Raw genomic sequence first — 23,762 nt, forward strand, 5'->3', positions numbered from 1 at the left:
TCTGGCACTTCTATGCCTTTGCCCATGCTATTTATTTTTGGTGAAAAATTTTTTTCTCTTGTACACTTATGTAACTCTTACTTATGTTTCAAGATTCGTCACTGCCTCCAGAAAGTTTTCCTGGAAATTCCCAGTCTGGGCTGAACTTCAGCTCTCTTCAACCTACTCTAGTATGCACAACACCTCTATGTTGGATCTTTTCCCTGACCATCTTTATTTAAATATTATATTCAGGTGTTTGCATTCATCACTAATCTGTAAGCCAAAGACTGTGCCTTATATGTTATTTAAAACTTGGGAATCAGTATATACTACACTTTCCATAAATGTTTGTGGAATTGCTAGTGGTTCTTCATATTGATTATGAAAACAGTAAAGATAACTAGGGATGAATGAACAGTAGAATTTGTAGCTCTGTATTTTGATAAAAATAATAGCATATTTTGCTTTTAAAACTTGCAAAATTATATGTGAACTTGAAAAAAGTTATAAAAATACGTGTAATAATGGCAAATGTATATATGTATGTATATACAAATAAAAAACAAGAATGATAGCAAAATGTTTTTTTATTTTATTATATTTTTCTTGCTTAGGTAGTGGGATTACGTATAATTTGGGGAAAGCTAGGAGAGCAATTTTGTTTCAATTTTCCTTATTTTTCATAGGGAAAATTGGTCTTTTTAGTTTCCAGAAATTTTATACATATACATATGTCCATACATATGTTTATATCTTTTATCACAAAAGGTATGGGGAATTTTTTAGTACAGGAAAATATATTACATGTATTTTAATGTATCTTACTGGATATTTTCCATGATCATAATATAATTTAGGCATAAGATCATGTAAAATTCTCTTGATTCCGTTATTTATTTATCAAAGTTTTCCCAATATATTTCATTGCTGTAGTTGATTTTGCAAATCTACAAAAGCCATTGAGACAAGCAGAGATATTATCTGACATTTGTAAATCCAAAATATTCAGTGAGTAAAGAAAATTTCCTTTTCCTTAAATATACTAAATTTTAAATAGCACTTGGAAAATGCATTTTAATTTTTATGCATCTAATCATCAAGCATCCAGAATAAGATTCTCCTTAAGTCAAATATATTTATGAATTAAATTTTCAGTTAGGTTACATGTAGTTCTGACATTAATGATTTGTTCTGAGTGTAATTTGTCAAGAGGCAGTTACACAGGCAACTACTGATAACTATTTGGCAATTTTCTTAATTTTTCTGACCCCATTTAGTTTTATTTGTGTGTACTGACTTTAACAGCAGCCCACCCGCACTAATGTCTTTGTTATTTACCTTCATGTGGAGTGGGACTACTTTCCCTCTGGCAATGTCAAAGTAATCTTCACATTGTCAATTTTGTTGGAATGAATTCTATTAACTTTCTTAAGATGACGTCCTTCTATTTGGTACTTGCTTTAAGGCTGACTACTTCTACATGCAAGCAAAATGCTTTATACTCCAGAGTCTGAGACATAGACTTATAGAGTTTCTAAAAAGTTCAGGGTTTAATCTTTGGCATAGTATTTCCAATCACAGAGTTCTTTCTTATCAGTTTCAGAGGTCAAGATTTCTGCAGCCTTAGCAATTTTTCAAACTTTTTTTTTTTTAGGTTATATTTTTTTCCTCAGAAAATCTCTAATGCATATCCTCTCCCCAAGCTATTTTTTCCTACCCCCCCAAAAATAGTACACAGCACCATAATCCATACAAAAACTTTCCACAACCTGCTCAATTTAAGTAAGATTTAATGGTCCACTATTTTTTCCCCTAGAATTAGGATTTGCTAGCTGAAGTCTTATCTACAAAGAATTTTGTAGGCTGGAATTTTATAACAGTCTACCACAAAACTCTCCTTTCTTTTATGTTTTATATTTTTCTGTATTCTTGAATTTTAGTGTAAAGCTGTTCAATATTGTAGGATTCTGAATATACAACATTTGACATTACATAGCCTTCTAATAAGCAACACTCTTTAGGTTGAAGAATTATAATAAAGCAAATGTTCTACATTCTACAGTCAGTCTGGAGAGTTCTATCATTTCTTCTTTACACCAAGATTCTCTTTGTGAGATAGTCAAATTCCAATTGTTTAGAATGTGGTGTTTTAATACAATTGGAATTTTTTAGGTTAACTGAAGAGTAAGCAAATGAAAAGTTCATTTTCTCAGGCTCTTTTTCTTGGAAAGCGTTTCTTAACTGTATTTTGTTCCTTGCATGTATGAGTGTAGTTATGGTAAATATGGTAAATGTAAATGACTGATGATTTAGAATCTTGTAGTGGTACATGAAGAACAACATAAGTCTTTAACTGCAATAATGAAGAGTAAAGGGAAATATGGCTAAATCTGAACTGGTTCAAGATATGTTCTTATTTGGTATGTTTTTTCCAGTCTTCCTTTTTTTTTTTCTTGTTATTTGCCTCATTTTCTACAGAAGTCTAAAACTGTCTCTTCCCTGTTTTGAGCTGGTAGATATCTTGCTTTGTACATTAAATGTTTTCTTTTTAAATGCCGATGTGTAAAATACAGAAAATGTGATGAGAAAATGTAGATTTTTTAGTTTTCATTTCACTAGAAAGTAGGTTCACAAGAACAGGGAACTTCTCCGTCATGCTTTACTGCTTATTCCTCCATGTTCAGAACAATGTCTAGGGCACATTGAATGGCTAACGAATTTTAGCTTGCAGCTCTTGCATAAGAAGTTACAAGATGGGGTAAAGGAAACCTGAATAATTGAGTGCTTGTGTTTGTTCACTTCTCACTGATGTACTAAACACTCTTTCTATTACCATGTGACTCAAAAAATCATTATGAATGATCATTGAAAATGTATTTATGAGTTGGATATATGTGAATAAAAATAAAGTTTTCTTTCCTAAATGTGCTAGGTTTTCATATGCTGAGCGCTATAAGAAATAAAACCATGAACAATGAATGAGTGAATATGGGATCTTCTTTCAACTTGCTTACAGTGTAATTTTATTTTATCAAAATAAAAACATATTTTTTTTTAGAATTAATGAATTGAATGTAAAGCCAAAGCTTTGAAACTAAACTTAAGTTTCAATAAAAATTTTTTTGAGAAGAAATAGCCATTAGAGAGGCAAGATGAATATGGCCCATTTTAAATGTAGAATCTGCATCAACTCTTTAAGTTTTAAAAGCAGTGCATAACTACAATTATATAGTAGATAAGGGAAAAATGAGACTTTTCAAGAGCTTTGATCCTTAACTTTTAACTTTTCCTCCTCCTCCTCCTCCTCCCCCTTCCCCTCCTCCCTCTCCTCTCCCTCCTCCTCCTCCTCCTCTTCCTCATCTTCCTCCCCCTTCCCCTCCTCCCTCTCCTCCTCCTCCTCCCCCTTCCCCTCCTCCCTCTCCTCTCCCTCCTTCTCCTCCTCCTTTCCCTCCCCCTCCTCTTCCTCCTCCTCCTCCTCCTCCTCCTCCTTCTTCTTCTTCTTCTTCTTCTTCTTCTTCTTCTTCTTCTTCTTCTTCTTCTTCTTCTTCTTCCTCCTCCTCCTCCTCCTCCTCCTCCTCCTCCTCCTCCTCCTCCTCTCCAAACTATTGAGAATCTAATGAAATTGTGGACTCTCCCCTTAGGGGGAAAAATATAGTCATTTAAAATTTTGTGTATTTTTTTGGAGGTTCATAGATTTTTGAAATCTTAGATCCTGTATAGAACCTATTCTAGAATGCTGTGCTTAATAACATCAGCACCCATTTTATCCATTGTTTGATACTTATATAAAACTTTAATTGTTCTTTAATTCGTACCTATACAGACTGGTGGGCTGGGCTGCCAGAAGTAGCGATTTTCTACCTGAATGCAGGTTATTCTTTCCTCTCCTTGAAGCTCATATCCTGGGTCACATTGAAAAACAACAGTGTCCCCGGGTTCTCGTCCATCCCCATTTCGAGTCCCATTCATGGGAACCCCTGGGTCACGACATGCAGTAGCAACAGAACCTATCAAAAGACAAAAACAAACCTTTAGTTTTGATGCTACCAAAGTCAATTTCAAATTTCCAGATCTTACAGTTTAGAACCTTCCTCACATCTATGTGCTTTTAGAAAATTAACTTTAAAAATGCTTGAGCCAATTTGTAAATGCCTGCACAAAAAATAATTTTAACTGGGTTTTTTTTTGTTAACTTGTGTGCTTACTTGTTTCAATAAAGGGCATGACATTTTAGTAGCTAAAATTTATTTAGTAGCTATTATTTAGTAGCTATTATTTAGTAGCTAAATAATAGGTTTACTGAAGATTAATAGATGCCATGTGAAAAGATTGTGCAGAGGATGAAAAGAAAGCTGCAGACCGAAAGAACATAACTGTAAGGTACATATTCCACAAAGGACTTGTATGTAGAGTATATAAAGAACTCTTACAAGTTAACTATAGGCAGAGGGGGAGGAAGAAGAAAAAATCCGATTAAAATATTGACAGAATACATTCCAATGAAGAAGATACTGGATGGTACATGAAAAGATGTTCAACATCATTAGCCATTAGGAAAACGCATTTTAACATTGCAATGAGATATCACTATATACCAATCAGATGGGCTAAAATAAAAAAAATAAGATAACTGAATGCTGGAAATATTGTGGAGAAAATGAAATTACTCACGTATTGCACTTGGGAATGTAAAATGTTACAGCCACTCTGGAAAGAAGTGTGGTAGCTTCTCACAAGACTACATATGTGCTTACTATACAGCTTAGTAATTGCACTCTTGTACATTTATCCCACAGAAATGATGATTTATGATCACATAAAAACCTGAACACATATTTATTTATAGAAGCTAAAAAGTTGGAACAACCCAATGTCCTTCAACAGGTGAGTGGCTAAACTGTGTACTCATACCTTGGAACAGAACTCAACAATAAAAAGGAATGACAATACGTATGACAACTTAAACAGTTCTGAAAGGAATTAAGCAGAGCAGAAAAATACGATATCAAATGGTTACACACTGCATGACTTTATTTATATACTATTCTTGAAGTGACAAAACTAGAAAGCTGGAAAATAGATTAGTGGGTACCAGGAGTTGTAGGAGGAGGGGATGGAAGGCAGTGACCATGGCTGTAAAAGATAACATGAGGGATCCTTGTGATGGACTGTACTGTGTTTTCACTGTGGTGGTGGTCATACAAATCTACATAGAGCTAAATAAGCGCGCGCACACACACACACACACACACACACACACGAATATACATAAAATTAGTAAACTTTGAATAAGATCGGTAGATTGTATCAATGTCAGTTTTCTGGTTGGGATATATGTCCTATAGTTATGCAAGAAATTGTCAATTCAGGAAACGGTGAAGAGTATACAGGATCTCTTTTTATTACTTCTTAAAACTGAATATAAATCTAAACGTGTCTAAAAATGAAAAGTTAAAAAAATCATTACAGAAAAGGGGAGTAGTATGACACCATAGGAAAGGAACTGTTCTTCTATACACAGTATATGACACATTTAATAATAGTTAACTCCAATTATTCAGGTTAATGGAACAAAATATTATGTTGAATTATCATGAAGTGGATTTACCCTAAAGCATATGGCAATTAAGTATCAAGACAAAGAACCTATTAAAATTTCCATTTAAACTATTAATAAAACTATATTCATAAATATAGGATTTAGCACTTGTATAAATTATTTTTTTAATTGCATCTTCAACTAATGACACAAATTTCTGGATTGCAGATACATAACTGATATTCACTGATTCATTCACTTATAACAATATATTCCAGGCATTGTGCTAGGTTCTAGGAATACAAAGAAGAATTGAGCAGACACAAATAGAACTGAACAGACTTCAAATTATTTTGCATAGTGCTGGTACCAATAAAGAAATTCTATTATATACATTCTGAGTGAGTAGATATTTACATAGATATAGGTAAGCAGATAGAGATAGACAGATAGGTAGGTAGATAGACAGATAAACATAGACAGATTCATCAATATATCAATCTGTTAATCTGTCTAGTAAATTGTTTTAGCTCATCTCTCTAACACACATACACAACAAAGAAACCAGAGACTGCACACAGTATTGTAATGCTCTGATTCCCAACGTTCTGGGAATCAAGAACAGTTAAGAAACTGAAAAAAAAAGGATATTGTTGGGATCTTAAGCCTGACACTGAATAAAAAGAAGTAACAACAAAAAAGTGATCATTCATATATATGTAAATGAATATGTAATATGCATATATACATATGCATGTATATTCTGTTCACTTTATTGACAAACTAAAAAAAGTTAATTTTTAAAGGGTTATATTTTTCAAAAGGTTAGAAAATGTAGACTGCAAATATCATTTTACTGATCACTTAAACGAAACAAACCTGTGTATCATTATACGTGTAATCAAAAGTCTTACAGTTTTGCTTTATTTTTCTGATAAACTAACGTTTCTGAGCAATGACTAGAGGAAGGGGTTTTACCTATATAATTCCTTTAGTATTCCTAACAATACTATGAGGCAAATAGCATTACTATTCTCATTTTAGAGGTGAGAAAACTAAAATTTAGAGATATTAAATAACCTGAGTACAGGACCTGAGATTAAATAACCTGAGATTAACAAAACCTGAGTACAGAACCAAAATCTCAACCCAAATCTGTCTGATTTTAGAACAGATTCTCATTTTAGACGTGAGAAAACTAAAATTTAGAGAGATTAAATTACCTGAGTACAGAACCAAGATCTCAACCCAAATCTGTCTGATTTTAGAACCCAAATACCTAAATGTTATACTAGATTATCCTCTTCTACCTGTAACTGTCCTGGAGATGCAAGTTTTCTCCTCAATAAAATAAAGTAAAATAATACAGTAAAATAAAATAAAATACCCAATTTAAAAATTACGGAAAAGGTAGAGATTATATCCATAAATAGAAAAGCTAGAGCTGGCATAAATTTGAACCACCTTCAAAAATATTAAATTTACCTTCATATGAGTTACTTTTGAAACAGTTGTTTTTAGTTGTTAATTACAAACTCATTTTGGAGAATATTGAGGGAAGAATATAGGGACTTTGTTCCAACTTCAAAGTGAATTTGTTCTGTAATACCCGTGTGTCCCTTAGCAAAGCATCTACAATGCATCACGGGCTCTGGGAATTATGTTCTTCCATTTTTGATAGAGATTTTTGTGAAGTGTTTCTGTGATAAACTGAGTCATGAAGGTTTTCTTAAATTGTTCTGGGATGGCTTTCACCCAAACTAAACTGATACCTGTATTCGTTTTACAAGATGTAAGTGGGGAGTGATGTTCTAAGATTTTTTTAAATGTTTATTTATTTATTTATTTATTTATTTTGAGAGAGAGAGAGACAGAGAGAGAGAGCAGGGGAGGAGCACAGAGAGAGGGAGACAAAATCCCAAGCAGGCGTTGCACCATCAATATGGAGCCCAGTGTGGGGTGCAAACCCGCGAACCATGAGATTATAACATGAGCCAAAATCAAGAGTAGGACACCTGACTGACTGAGGCACCTAGGTGCTCTGAAGATATTTTTATTGGAGAGAAGTGACACAAATGTGAAATGTGCTCTATTTTCAAAGTAAAAAATAGTAATTATATAAAATTATTTAAAAAAACTTCATTTGTTTTTGTTCTTGAGGCTAACCATGCACTGGAATCTGGTTTTGCAAAAAGCTTGACGCTTCAGATAAACATTCTCAAAAATAAAAATGAATGTATAACAATGTTAGAGAAATATATTGAAATAAAAGCAGTACATACAATCATGTCTTAGTTGAATTTAAGAGAAAAAAATATGTTTTTGCTGACAGATTTACTGTGCTTAAAGACTTAAAGTGGAACTAAGTGGTTAAAGTAAGACTTTGATACAACTAAAATATGAAAATATGCATTTGCCTTTGGGTCTGGTCAACTTAAAGAAAGAGAGGTGGGGAACACCTATTGTTACTTTTCCTCTTAATTAATAAACAAATTAAGAATAAGATTTTAAAACACAATAGATAATGATGGGGTTTAATGAAAGACCAAAACCTTTTTTTTTCCTCTTGGAATTGCTTGAGTTCTAAAACAATTAGTTAAATGTACACAGGAACAATTGTTCGGTGTGAATGGTGTTGTCTTATTTTCTTTCTTTATCCAAAGTTTGATCTCCATACTGGTTACACTCTGTGTTTGTGGGCTGACAAAATTATAATAATTTTAACATCAATCATTCTTGTTTTCTGTATTAAATAGAAACTATAGCCACTGAAGAAAATAATCACTTAGGGAACCATATTATATCTCCTTGGGAATCAGCAGTGAAGTAATCTCATACAATTAGGATAATTAAAATAGCAATTATAGAATGCTAGAACTTAATATATTATCACATATGTAAAAATAGATTGGTAATTTTTATTCAATATTTATTTTTCACTTTGCTGGAACCTACAATTCTCAAAATTTATAATTCTTATGTGCATTTTCTTTTTGTTATGTAAATTTTAAGTAGAAGTTTAATCCCTTCTTTTTATTCTCTTTTATTCTGGAATAGCATGTAAGATGTTTCTATAGAATGAAGACTCTTTTGCAAATAAGTGCTTTAATTTAGCAACTATTTTAAGCATATTAAATAAATATACATCAGAAAATACTACACTTACCATATAAGTATTAACATGAGTGATTTCTATTTAAGTTCTTAATTTCTTTAGTCTGAATTGCTTCAAATTTAATTGATGAAATGAACATCTGTAGTTGTTCCATTAGGTTTAAGTCTGATTTTTCCTGACACAAATGTAAACACAAATTCCAACAAAGATGAAGGGTTTTAACAACTTTGATGCCTCACCTGTGATGATATCATGAAAGGAACATTCTGGAAATGCATATAATAGGTCATTTACATATGATAAAAAATCCAAAAATAACTGGGATTTATTTACCTTACAAAACTTTATTAAACTGACAACAAAAGATAACTGCCCTTCCTTGTTTCTCTCCCCTCAAAAGGATCGGCCATTTATATTTTGGTTATTCTAGAACTGGAATTATCCAGTAGCTACTATGTATTGTATTTCTTATACTAGCTATTTCATAGAAATGATAATAGCCACAGGGAAAAAGTATGTGTGAATAGTTAACATTGTTAATTTGTAATAATTTTGGACACTTACTGTCTTTCAAAGATTGTATTACGAACTGTACCTCATTTGACTGAGAAAAAGTCTGGGTACTACTATTTTCCATATTTTCCCAATGAGAATATTAAGACTTAAAAGGAATAAGAAACTTGCCCAGTATCACACAGTTATCTAGGGCAGTTTAAGTGGTAATGCAGACATGAGAATGTATCCAAGGGACATTTCTTAAATAAAAATGATAGAGTTTTTGAAATTAAAAAAAAAATGTTCAAAGCGTGGACAGGGTAAAACTCAAATGATACCATTATTTAAAATAAAATTTCTAAAATACATTATTAAAGTTTAAATACCATTTTAAAAATAGGAAGAGCAACTATCTACCGATCATTCTGGTGGATTAGTCCAAAAGCCTATACATTTACAACATTTGACTTTAAGTAATTAATTAATTTTTACTAAAAACAATTGCACAGCTATCAACATTACAGTCTTATTCATAGGATTCCATTGGTATGTATTGTGTAAAACTAAATAAAGTCTGTGTATCTAAGAAAGAGATACAGTCAAACATGAATGATAATTGATTTAGAATAGATTCCAACAAAATAATGATAATGATGATTGCTGCCTCTGTTGAGAGCATATGTTGTCCAAAGCATTTGGCTAAAGATTAAGTTTATATGCTTAAACCAGAACATAAAATTCTTATGAAGTATTATTATCATCTCTACTTTTAAATGGGTAAAATGAGCCTCCGTGATGTTAAGTGCTTGCTGGAAGCACAGTGAGGATTTGAACTCAAGAAACAGCAGGGTTTCCACGACTGTAGGGTATTGTCTCGGTACAAACCTATGCCATTACCAGATAAAACAACAAAGTCATGTCATACTAATGACATTTTACGTTGTTGATTGATGAAAGAATTAGATCTAGTTTTAGATGGAAAGGCAGAAATACTGAGCAGTTTATAATTCTTCATTACTACACAACAAAATTACTTGCTGCTAATATCTCACCATAAAGGGAAGCAAAAGAGACAGACCCTAGGTTCTTTTCATAGGTATTGTTAAGAACAATGTAAATAAATTTAGCCGTATATATCCTAAATTCAGCCACATATGTGCCAGATGGTATTCTTTAATTATAAAACTAAGGACGTTCCACTCTAATTGTTTTTTCATTCTCTTCTTTTTATTTTTTAACTTTTTTAAACATTTATTTATTATTGAGAGACAGAGAGACACTGAGCATGAGCAGGGAAGGGACAGAGAGGGGGAGACACAGAATCTGAAGCAGACTCCAGGATCTGAGCTGTCAGCACAAAGCCTGATGCAGGGCTCAAACTCATGAACCATGAGATCATGACCTGAGCCGAAGTCAGACACTCAACTGGCTGAACCACCCAGGCGCCCCTTTTCATTCTCTTCTTCCCATCCTTTTTTTTTTTGTCTGATTTCTCCCCTTATAGTTCACTGAGAGAGTAGAAGCAATAAGATAGGCATGACTTCATTTTACCAGCACCAAATCTATCGGCCCAGTGGTGTCATATCCATATCCCCTGCTTCCTCTCCGGTTGCAATGGAGGTGTTTTTATTCTATATGAGGTCAACCCCCGTTCTTGTGCTGCTGGTATTAAGCCCTTTTTATTTCTCAAGGACTCTGTTCCTAAATATTTCTTATCCCTTCTGAATTACCAGTCCCTCCTTCCTCCGTGGTAAATTCCCAATAGCATACAGACATAACTTATATACTCCATCTTAAATAAACCAGCAAAACTCTTATTACATCTCCATCCTCTTTCAATTATTTTTCCCATTTCTCTCTTTTAATAGGAAACTTATTAAGCATCTATCCTGAGGGAGTTATCTGTATAGCTATTTCCAGTTTCATCATCAGCCTTGCATCTGATATCCTTACTAAACTGCTCTTGTTAAATCTAGCTGCCGGATCTAGCGGTAACTTCTGTACCTTCTTTTTTCAGAGACTTCTCAGCAAAATGTGCCACAGTACATCGTTCCTTCCTTCTACAAGCACTTGTTTCCTTGGCCTCCCAGTCATCAGACTCTACTAGTTTTCTTTTGGGCTTAGTTGCTTTCCTTTTTGGTATCTTCTGCTGTCTCTATTTTTTTTTTTTTAACCTGATGACTGAGGGCTAGAATACTTCAGGGATTAGTATTTAATGTTTTGTTTCTTTCTTTGTACAGTTTCTTCTAGGATAACTTCATCTGACCCCATCGTTTCAAAAACTCTTTTTAGCTTAATGCCTCTCAAATTTATACATTCAGCATTGATGTCTCTCCTGAGCTTGAGATCAGGCAATTCAACTGCCTATTTAACTCCTTTAGTTAGATATCTAACAGGCCCTTCAATTTTCCACTTCCAAAAGATTCATGAAATTGTAAAATATTTTAATTATCAGATTTTTGGAAAGAAAAATGTAAAAAACTTAAAATTTCACCTGCATATATAATTTTCCTATGCTATTAATGTCAATAAAACACATGACACTTCCATTTTGAAAGTAATAATTTCTCATTGCAAAATTCTAATTTATTATGGCATGCAGATAAAAATACTTTGGTATAAATAAATTCTCCATAAAAGGTAAAAAATCACTGACATAAGAAATAAATTGAATGTCAGCAAAAATATAAAGTCTTATAATTTTTACTCTATTTTTTATGTCAGTGGTTTTGCCTTATATGGAGAATTTTATACCACTAGGTAGTACAGCCCATGACTGAGTTCTCAGCATTGCTACAACTCATCGGTGCTATAAATACACTTCTGACTTCTCATTTTATATTTGTTTTAAAATAATTGAGAGTGCAATTTAATTGGAAATATGTACCTCACCTGATACATATTTTACAACCCTAACTAGTGCATGTATAGATTTCAAGCATGACATGGATAGCAGCTTGAACTATTCAGAGGCAACGTCTGAATTATTAGGTTAGTGACCTTGGGCAAATTAATGTTCTGGTTTTCTTATTCCATTGTTTTCTATAATAGGGAATAAATTCACTAAAATCACTCGTAAGTCCCAGCGTATCCTTTCTATTCAGAAAGTTGACTCTTTGATGTAAACTTGTTTATCTCAAGCCCTTTCAAAAAAGAAAAACCTAGGATTTCATACAGTTGAATACATAGGTATCAGAAGTAAGAGAACCTTAGAGTCTAGTCTCTACTACGTTAAGAAAGGACATTGGTCACATTTGCACTTGTTCCCTGAATTTTAGCTGCCTCATCTGTAAAACTGGCATAGTAATATTTTACCTGCCCGCTTTAGTATCAGAAAAATCTTAACATTCTTTTCTAACAATTATATAATCCTATGAAAATATCAATTCTGAATCACTAAAGACCAGTGGTTTTGTATGTTTTTGTAACATCAGGAGACTTCAGCAAGGTCACAGTCCAAATTTCATTTAAGTTTAAGCCCTAAGTCCCTCTCTTCCAGTTTTATTGCCTTATTCTTTAGTATGGACTGAGAAATGGCCCTATATTCTCCATTTCACTATCTGTAAGGAATTCAAGTTGGGTAATGGGAATATTTAACCTGGAAGGAAATCCCATCCAGTGTCAAATCAATCAGAAAATATTTGAAATGCAGTTGGTAACCTAGAGGTGGATTTCACCCTGGAGTATTTTGCCCTTGATTGAGCTCTTGCTTAGTACAAGATCCATCAATTTTATAAAGAATGTTCAACATCATTATTAGGCTTACACTTTGCCAGCTCCTCAGTAATGTGGCTATCTTTAGAATTTCATTATGTTTCTAAGGATACACCTAATGATATGGCAAGTTAGGTTAAAGTAGATGGCAGCATGACAGAAACATTCCCATCAACTCAGGAAGGAGTTGAAACTGCTAATGCGTCAGATGCAAAAGGAATCTCAAAGCCCGTGTTGTAGTACACTTCCAAGAACATAGACATTTATTTTTATTTTTTAATTTTTTGTTAATGATTAGTTATTTTTGAGAGAGAGAGAGAATGTGGCACCTGTGCGCATACCGGGGAGGGGCAGAGAGAGAGGGAGTCAGAGGATCTGAAGCCAGCTCTGAAAAAAGAGAGCCCGTGTGGGGTTCGAACTCAAGAACTGTGAGATCATGACCTGAGCTGGCACTTAACCGACTGAGCCACCCAGGCACCTCTAGAAATTTATTTTTTAAAAAGACATATTTATTCAATTATTTCACCAGATAATTGTTATGCAACCACAACGAGCCAGGTGTTATGCTTCATATTGGAGATAGATTTTAATGAGACGACACCTCCCTACCTTCACTGATGCTTATGCTCCAGTACATAGATAAAAGTGGGAATAAAATTGCCGATGCAATTTTTGTGAAATCAAAGGCATGTTAGGTTGAGGACCCAATGTTACCTACAGAGGAAACTGATTTTATATCTAAAAATTATATAAGTTTATGTAAAAGTCTAATTTGCAGTTGAACACTAATATTAAGGGATCACTAGAATTAATAAACAAAAAAGGGAAAAATCACATAAAAATGATTTTACATTATTTTTAACTGCCAGTGCACATTCAGTTTTACATTATTAAAGAGACTTCCTATTCAATCAGATTCATTTAACATTTGCTAAGTACTTAATACCAGGTGCAGTGCCAATTTCTAGGGATACAAATATTAATACGATAATATCCTCGTTCTTCAAAGGAAAATAATCTAAGAGGGACTGCAGATGTGTACATAGCTTTACTATACTAAAATGATGTTTTACCATTCAAACTGCAAAATTCTGGGAATGAAAGAAGAAGTTAAAAATAACTTGTATAATTAAAAATATGTTCTAACAAAATTGGAATTACACTGATGAACATTTCAAAATACTTATCTATACAAAAACAGTTTTTAAAATGAAATGATTTCTTAAAAATGCCAAATATCTGTGCACAAAAATACATTCTTTATATGAATTACCTAAACATTAAAAATAATGGTAGCAAAATACTAACTTACAATGCACATGTACCTTTTTAATTGGTTTCTTAGCTATTATTTAGTGCCTTTTACTATTTTTCTAAAGAATTAATATATTATTATTAACATTGTTAAAGATATTTTTAATACATTTAAAATATTGGCATGTTAAACTGATATCTCCATAGGCCATACTATTTTTAATCAAGAAAGTTTCCTCTTTATAAGGGCTGAGATATCTGGTAAACTTAGAGCTAATTTTTAAAATGGAAGAAAGTCTCAATTTTATTTTGGTCATTCAGTGATGTGTATATATTTCAGCTCAAATATTTTCAAAGACACTGAATGCTTATTTCTTTTCAGATACCTTTCTTTGACAAAGATTATTATAACATAAAACTTGTCAAACAAGTTTTCTTAAATTATGATTTTTAAAAATATTCACTTACAAGCTATATAATTGTGTATTTTCTCAACTTTATTCCATTCTAGTATAAAATATAAATTTAATACAATTAAATTTTTTTTAACGTTTTTATTTATTTTTGAGACAGAGAGAGACAGAGCATGAACAGGGGAGGGGCAGAGAGAGAGGGAGACACAGAATCGGAAGCAGGCTCCAGGCTCTGAGCCATCAGCCCAGAGCCCGACGTGGGGCTCGAACTCACGGACTGTGAGATCGTGACCTGAGCTGAAGTTGGACGCTTAACCGACTGAGCCACCCAGGCGCCCCTAAATTTAATACAATTAAAAATAAGATCATTTCCAATTTTAATTTTGTACAGTGTTTGAGCATTCACACTTTCATAGAAATAACATTTAAATGTCTTCTTGATGCTAAACTTTGTTTTTGATAATTGCAACTCACCAAAAACTTCAAAGTTGATGATCTTTAGCACTCCAATAACTGAATATTTTGATTAAAGATTTACAACCGATTTAATGAAAAACAACCACATTTAAAAGTTTTATTTGCAGAAAATTTCAACACCTTAGTAGGGTTTTTGGTTGATTTTACAAGAGTACTTCAGAGATGCAAATCTTTCTAAGTCTGAATGACAATAAACATAAAAAAAGAGAAAAGAGTACTGACACACTCATTTACTTATTTTTTGAATCAGCATTACTCTGTCATACACACACACATACACACACACACACAAATATAATTCTGTTATTTCACTGTATATAAAAGTATTTGTAAATTTTAACAACAATTTTATTGTGATGAGTAGCATTTGCTTGGTCAGAGTTACGAATTATACGTACACTGCAAGCAATTCTAAGTATATTTCTATTTCTTAAAATTTTTTAAGTTTATTTATTTTGAGATAGAGACAGAGAGAGCATGAGCAGGGGAGGGTCAGAGAGAGAGGGAGAGAGAGAATCCCAAGCAGGCTTTGCACTGTCAGCAGAGTCCTACATAGGGGTTGAAATCACAAAGTGTGAGATCATGAACTGAGCCAAAATCAAGAGTCAGATGCTTAACCAGCTGAGCCATCCAGGCGGCCCTTTCTGTTTCTTAATTTTATGAGAGCTTCGTTTTTATCACAAGGCTATGTATCATCAAAACTTATATTTGTATTATTATCACAAAACAAACAACTATATTTAATATTAAAATTTTTAAATGTCAACTTTGTCTTACTTAAAAAATAGTTAAAGATAATTCTCTGCTTGGGGCGCCTGGGTGGCTCTGCAGTTGGGCGTCGGACTTCGCCTTAGGTCGTGATCTCACAGCTCCTGAGTTCGAGCCCTGCGTCGGGCTCTGTGCTGACAGCTCAGAGCCTGGAATCTGCTTCTCATTCTGTGTCTCCCTCTCTCTCTGCCCCTCCCCCACTTGTGTTCTGTCTCTCAAAAATGAATAAATGTAAAAAATAATTTTTTAATAAAAAAAGATAATTCTCTGCTTAAAGCTTAAAAAATGTATTGTGGCGTTAACATACATAGAAATGAGATAAATGAAAACAATAGTCCAAAGGACTGAGGGGGAAATGGGAATACACTATTGTGGGGTTCTTATATGAGAAGTGGAATAATAGAATTTGATGCTGGGTTTTACTAAGTTAAAAATGCATGCTATAAATATTAGAGCAGGTACCAAAAAAATACATAGCTAATACATTTAGAAAGTGAAATTAAGAAAAAAAAATCCCACTTACAAATGCATCACAAAGAGTAAAATAGGAATAAATTTAACAAACGAGGTGAAAGACCTATACGCAATTTGAAAACTACAAGACTTTAGGGAAAGAGATTGAAAAAGACACAAATAAATGAAGAGATATTATGTGTCCATGGACTTGAATTAATTGTTGTAATGTCCATATGACCCAAAGTAATCTATAGATTCAGTTCAACCTCTCTCGAAATTCAAATTGCATTTTTCACAGAAATAGAACAGATAATCCTAAAATTTGTATGGTACCAACAAAAGGCCCTGCATAAACATAGTGACATTTTTAAAAATCTGACACCAAAAGTAAAAGCAACAAAAGGAAAAATAAACAAGTGGGACTATATCAAACTAAAGAGCCTTTGCAGAGCAAGGAAACCATCAAAAAAATGAAAAGGCAACATACTAAATAGGAGAAAATATTTGCAAATCATGTATCTGATAAAGCGCTAATATCCAAAATATATAAGAAACTCGTAAAACTCAGTAGCAGAAAACAACTCAGAAACAAAAACAAACAGAAAACAATCCAATTAAAAAATGGGCAGACGATCTGACCAGACATTTTTCCAAAGAAGACATACAGATGGCTAAGGTACAGAAAAGATGCTCAACATCATTAATCATTGGGGAAATGCAAATTGTAATCACAATGAGCTATCACTTCACATTTGTTAGAATGGTTATTATCAAAAAGATTAGAAATTGAAGTGTACACAATGATGTAGAAAAAAAGGTAATCCTTTGTGCAGTGCACTGTTGGTGGGAACATAAATTGGTGTAGCCACTATGAAAACCAGTATGGAGATTCCTCAAAAAATTAAAAACAGAATTATTATATGTTCCAGCATTTCCACTTTTGAGTATTTACCTGAAGAAAATGAAAACTCTAACTCAAAAATATATATGTACCCCATGTTCACTGCAGCACTATTTACCATAGCCAAGATATAGAAACAACCTAAGTGTCTATTATTAAATAAATAGATGAAGAAACTGTGTGTGTGTGTATGTGTGTGTGTGTGTGTGTGTGTGTGTGTGTGTGTGTACACACACTGGAATTTTATTCAGCTATAAAAAAGAATGAAACTTTGCCATTTGGTCCAACATGGATGGACCTTTAGGGCAATATGCTAAGTGAAATAGAGAAAGACAGATAACATATGCCTTTTCTTACTTTGAAATGTAAAGAAAATTAAAAGAAACAAACAAACAAAAAACTCATAGATACAGAGAGCCAATAGATGGTTGCCAGAGGCAGGGAATGAGGGAGGTGGAGAAATGGGTGAAGGGGTTCAAAAGGTTAAAAAAAAAGTTAATAGAGGAAAAAATATCATGGAAAAAGGAACAAGTAGATCCAATAAAAATAGTAATAATATGGTAGACAAAGTTAACTATAGGAAAAATTTACATGAAATGTAACTGGTCTAATAATTTAAAAGACAACAATCAAAAAGTATACATCTTTAGACTGTATAAAAAACCATGACTCAATCAAATGCTATCTACTAGATACCTAACTTAATTATAAACACACTACCAAATTAAAAAGATGATAAATAGTACACCAATGCCATACTAATTGTAAGATATTTATGTGAGACAAGGTAAATTTCAAGAAATGGTAAATTACTAATGAAAAAGAAAGATAGTTCTTAGTAATGAAAACATTAAGTCATTAAGAAGACATAAAACCTACAATGTTATGCACCTAATAACAGTCTTCATACACACACACACACACACACACACACACACAAACAAAAAAAAAACATGGCAAGACAGAAAGAATAAGTAGAGTCAAACTGAGCATTTCAATACTTCTCTTTCATCAGTTGATTAAAAAAATGTAGACAGAGAACCAGTAATGATATAGAATACTTCAAACACAACATTATCAACCAACTATACTTAACTGGTATTTACAAAACACTCTGCCCAATAATACCAAGTGCACATTCTTTTCAATGCATATGGTACTTTTAGAAAACCATATGGTTGATCATAAAACAAGTCTAAGAAAATTTGAAATTATTAAAATGTTAATATTTTTACTGGATTTATAATATTAGATGTTTTTTTCTTTGATTCAAGGAACTTTTTAAAGACCATGCTTTGATTTCATGAAGTGGATATAAATAAAACTTTTATTGGAATTAAAATACTTGAGGCAATTGATGTTACTGATTCTCTATTTAAAGCAATGATGTGACTAATATAAAATTGAACTTACTGAACTATTTGTGAAGTTCTTCTATGGGAACTGGCATATTAACAATTTTAATATGCATGAGGAAGAAAATTTAGAATACAAAATGATAAAATTAGTTTAATAGTTTTCATTTGCTCTAAATGAAACTTCATGCTTTTTAAGCACATTAATGTCACTGGTTTTTACATGGTCATTGACACCACTGTGGTCCCCATGTATGTTAATATACACTATGTGCCAGCTGCACTTTCATAATCTTTTCTTTTCTTTTTTCCTCTTTTCTTTTCTTTTCTTTTTAAATGTCTATTTATTTATTTTGAGAGAGAGAGAGAGAGAAGGAGCAGGGGAGGAGCAGAGAGAGAGGGAGAGAGAGAAACCCAAGCAGGCTCTGTGCTGACAGCACAGACATGGGGCTCAGTCTCATGAACCATGAGATCACAACCTGAGCTGAAATCCGGAGTCAGATGCTTAGCTGACTGAACCACCCAGGTGCCCCACATAATCAATTCTATTTTTAATTGAGATATTATTGGGCTTTTTGATTATTAACATACAGATATTATGAGCAATTTGTACATAATCCTTAACATAGAAGCACTAAAAATCTTCAAACTATATAGTTAATCTAAATACCTATTCTGATGATTTATTGTTTGAAAATGTGTGGGGGATTTGTTCATAAAACAATACTCCATATCAATATCTTAAAATAGTACACTCTTAGGTCTAAAATTTCCAATATCTCACCTTTATTATCATACACACTACATTCTCAGCCAAAATATCCCATCTTTCATATAAGGTCAATAAATTAGTAGAAAAAAACTGGCCCATTACTACCAACGATATCATGGTGCCAGAGAGCACTTTCATTTAGAAAATAATTGCACTAAAAAGATATGGCTATAGAAGATAGGTATTTTAAAATAACCAAGACTTATTTAATACATTAGCTATTTTAAAATGATGAAGCTGGCTGGAGCTAATACATCATCATGGCTTCAAATCAGCATTTAATTTTATATTTTAGAATATAATATTGCCCTGTATACTGTTAACATGAAACACAAGGCAATAAATTCGCATGTAATTCAGTATTAAACTTTTTTTTTTGGCTGTATAGGAAAATAATCAGCATACGATTTCCCCTGTAAAACATTTTTACCTAAATATGTTTTATTGAAATTAGATTATGTGGGACTCTGCTTCTTTTAAAAGTGTGTTTCTGGATGTACTAAAATACTTTGATTTATAAATACTAATAAAAATAGTCTAAATTCTTTCCTGCTATATTTTTGGGCTCAGTTTCAACTTTTTAAAAGATAAGTTTGTGTTACATCTTTATGGCTTTGTGCTTAGTCCCTTCTTGACAGCATCCTTTGGCTGAACTGAATTGCTTTTTGGATGGTGAAATCAGCTTTCTTAAAAAGTAAATATTCAATACACACATTTTCACTAAACATGTCGTTTAAAATTTTTAATGTTTTTATTATTTATTTTTGAGAGAAAGAGAGAGAGAGAAAGAGAGAGACAGCACAAGCAGGTGGAGCAGGAGAGAGAGGAAGACATAGAATCCAAAAGGGCTCCAGGCTCTGAGCTGTTGGCACAGAGCCCGATGCAGGGCTTGAACCTATGAACTGCAAGATCATGACCTGAGCCAAAGTCAGATGCGTAACTGACTGAGACAGCCAGGCACCCTTATACATGTACTTTTTAAAATCCCACTGCTGCCACAAATGTCTACTGCCATATAATTTTAAAAATTATTTCTATGATAAAATAAATAACAAAAATACTCATGGCAAGAACATGCAGACTATATACTATAGCTTTCCAGCATATCTCCCGAACATCTATTTCTGTACATATTTCAAGAACACATTTTTCCTGTTAATCCTGCCAATTCATGTCCTGACAGCTTTATGTATCTTTCAAACCACAGCAAGACTATGACATAACTTGCTGTTATACAAAATAGCTTGCAGGGCAATAGCATTAAATGCTTCTCCTACTACCTTCCAAGATCAGAATGAGTTAGGTGTTCATATCCGAGAATAATTTATTTATCTACAAGTGCCCTATACATTCTCCTTGAAAGGGAAGTGTGAATTACCTGGCACATGGAAAAGATTGAAAAATGTAGATTGCTTATCAATATTTGTTTTTCAAATTTAATCATGTATTATAATTACTCTGAGCACTGTAAACATATCTCACACATTACTAGATGACATCAAATACAAAACATAGGTCTAAGAAATACACCTTGGGTATTTTAACAGAATACTGGCTTAATATTGGCCAAAATAATGATACTCTATTAAAAAAATACAGATCCAAATTTGAAACCAGTCAGGATGCTAGGACGACATGCGTAAACCAGGACTGTCCTGGACACGTGGGCCATTTGGTGAATCTAATAGAAATTGCACATAATGCCAGAGCAGTACAAATGTGGAAGTGACTACTTCTGCCTGGAAGTTCATCAGTGTCAGAAGTATCATTTGTCCTGGATCTTGGAAAATACCTAAGAATTTATAGATTTTGTATGGGGACCAAAGTGTTTTAAGAATATGGAAGAGAAGCAGAAATGTGAAAGGACGTTGTCCTCTCAGGACAGTGTAGTTATTAGACGAGTGGATGTGTATAAATGAGTAGTGAATGATTATGCTCGCAGGTAGTTTGGGGGCAAATTGTGGAGGCTTTAAAAGTAACTCCAAAGTTTTGAACTAATGGCTGAGTGACCAGTAGACAAAAAATAATGAAACAGAGGGGTGATGTCTGATTTGTATTTTAAAAACATCAGTCAGGTAGAAATGTGTAGAAAAGTCTGGCTGGAGGGACAATGAAGTGAGTGGCTAGTTGACTGTCACAGCAATGCAGGCAGTGATAATGAAGATGGGGAAAAAGGCAGGGACACCATGCAGTCTTTTGAGGCTGGGCGACCTCAACTTCCTCTGGCTAAGGGATCCATTTCCTTGAGAGTCAACAGTATAAGCATGGGCCTTCGTATTTTGTATTACCCAGCAGGGGTAGATTCTTAACAGACAGGTCAAAGAATGAAGAACACAGAAAATGCTCTGTCAAAATTAACTATTCCGTGGGCAAATGACAGCATGATACCCCAAAGATGCCTTCCCCATGGAACTAAAGTAGGACAGGAGAGGCAGATTATACATTTAAGCAGGAGATATAGAGGCTGACTGCTGAGACCCAAGGACAGCACATAGGACAGCAGGAGCGGTGTCAGACTTAAGTAGCTCTGATTAAGCAAAAGTGCCTCGCAGACTATAACACCAAGAGGCAACATGACAGTCTCTGCAAAGAATGAAGAGATCATGAAATGGAAGTCTTGGGGCTGCTGAGAGTGGCTTGATGATGATTACAAAGTTGGTGTGTGACCTACATTTCAGTTAAATTCACTTTGCACAAAGTTCAGTGAAATACATTTCATTGGTTGCATTTTGTCGCTGAAGACTCTTCTCCTATTGCCTGAATTGTTTCTCGTTTAAAAATTTATTATTTGACACTCACTCAACAACAGCTATTTGCTCAAAAGGGGCCTGGGTATTGTGGAGGTGGGGGAGAAGGGACAGAATACAAGTCTGAGGTAATCAAAATGATACAGCTTGATTTGGCTATGACTGTCCTGGTTTAAGCTTGTTACCCAGCTTAATTTTAAATAGTGTCTTCCTTCACTTTCAACAATCGTCCTAGATTTGGATAATAAGTTATATGCTTGTCCTAAATAGAATCTTTGTCTTTATAGATATTTAGGGAGGCAAAGGTACTCACGAGGTATTTGGGAAGCAAAGATCACATAATGAAAACATCTTTAGAACAATGAATTGATAAACTATTCTCATCTTTGGGAAAAAAATTACAGCTAGTTCTTGGGGCATGGGCTGGACTATGTTTTAGAAATGGAGGTCAGGAAATGTCTTATAAAGAGAAGGCTTGGTGCTGAGTCTGGACAACGGAGCAAGACTTAAGGAAAATGAGTAGAGGGGCGTCTGGGTGGTTCAGTCAGTTAAGCATCTGACATTGGCTCAGGTCATGATCCCATGGTTGTGGGTTGGAGTGTCACACGGGGCTCTCTGCTGACAGCTCAGAGCCGGGAGCCTGCCTGGGATTCAGGTCTCCCTCTCTCTCTCTGTCCCTCCTCCATTCTCACTCTATCTTGCAAAAAATAAATAAACATTAAAAAAAAAGGAAAAGGAGCAGAAAAAACGCTTAGGGTGAAAGAAGGTTTAGACAGAAAGCACAGTGTGTGTGTGTGTGTGTAGGAGTAGGAGTACATGTGTGTATTTATGAGACTAAGAAGATTTGCCTGGGTGAAAAAGAAAATGCAATTGTGGAATAATTGGAGATAGCTATGTTTAATAACTGGTCCTTAAGAGATTTCCCTACAGTAAATGAACAAATGAATGAATGGGTAACATGATTCAAATTTACGTAGGGAAGAAGACTTGGAGTGAGCCACTGAACTGGAAAACTCTACAGTGCAGGCCAAATTTCACCTGCAGTAGTGGTTTATTGGCCTATAGTCTGTTAACATTTTCTTTAAGATTAATGGTTTACTTTGAAACTGTGCTGACTTTACATAAAACTCCTTATTTCAACTTCCACTTAAAAGTAGCTTTTCTATAGAATAGGGCAAAATGACTATCGCCAGAGGGGGCAATGGTCCCTTGTAAATGGGCATGCATGCACTCTGGCTTTCCTTCATTTCTCCTCACTGCTTTACTGGTGTAAGATGTGGAAATTGGGAGCATAATCAGAAACATGAGCTGATTAAATTGTAGAACTTCATTGTAACTAGTAATTTATAACTAAAAGCTCTCTATTTCCTCTGGCATAGGATCTACATAATAATGACAGCACAATAATGCCAATAGCTGCTATTAATTTACCAGGCACCTGGCACAGCAAAAAGCTCCCATGTGGATTTGAGCCACAGTCTCAGGTATCTTTTAGCACTATGACCTCGAACAAATTAGCTCACGTTCTAAACCTCACTGTATTTATGTGGGGAATGGGGGTGACCAAACATAAATCATGTGGATTTTATGAGAATTAAACGAGATTATGTATATAAAGCTCTTAACGTGTTTTCTGGCACACCAAGAAAGGTCTCATTCATGAAAAGAATATTTTTGAATTTTAAATCCGGACACTTGGAAAGCCATATAAAAATGAGTGAAAGAAGATATCCAAAAAGGGGATTAATTTTCATTGATTGATGCTTTTCATAAT

At 33.7% G+C, this 23,762-nt stretch overlaps 1 protein-coding gene and 1 long non-coding RNA gene across 4 annotated transcripts in view; one reads left to right on the forward strand and one right to left on the reverse strand.

The window, feature by feature from the left end:
• CSMD3 (CUB and Sushi multiple domains 3) overlaps window positions 1-23,762 on the reverse strand; it is a 1,240,952-nt gene that overhangs the window by 286,418 nt on the left and 930,772 nt on the right. For all 3 annotated transcript variants that reach the window (XM_042923788.1, XM_042923787.1, XM_042923786.1), the window contains one exon: window positions 3,798-3,989. In XM_042923788.1, the coding sequence (XP_042779722.1) occupies window positions 3,798-3,989 (192 nt within the window). The remainder of the gene's footprint in view (window positions 1-3,797; window positions 3,990-23,762) is intronic.
• On the forward strand, window positions 2,167-23,466 carry LOC122210861. The gene is made up of 3 exons (XR_006198328.1): window positions 2,167-2,402; window positions 4,779-4,866; window positions 23,368-23,466. It is a non-coding gene; the product is annotated as an uncharacterized LOC122210861 (long non-coding RNA).

Source organism: Panthera leo, chromosome F2 (genome assembly GCF_018350215.1).
Source record: "Panthera leo isolate Ple1 chromosome F2, P.leo_Ple1_pat1.1, whole genome shotgun sequence".
NCBI classification, from domain to species: domain Eukaryota; kingdom Metazoa; phylum Chordata; class Mammalia; order Carnivora; family Felidae; genus Panthera; species Panthera leo.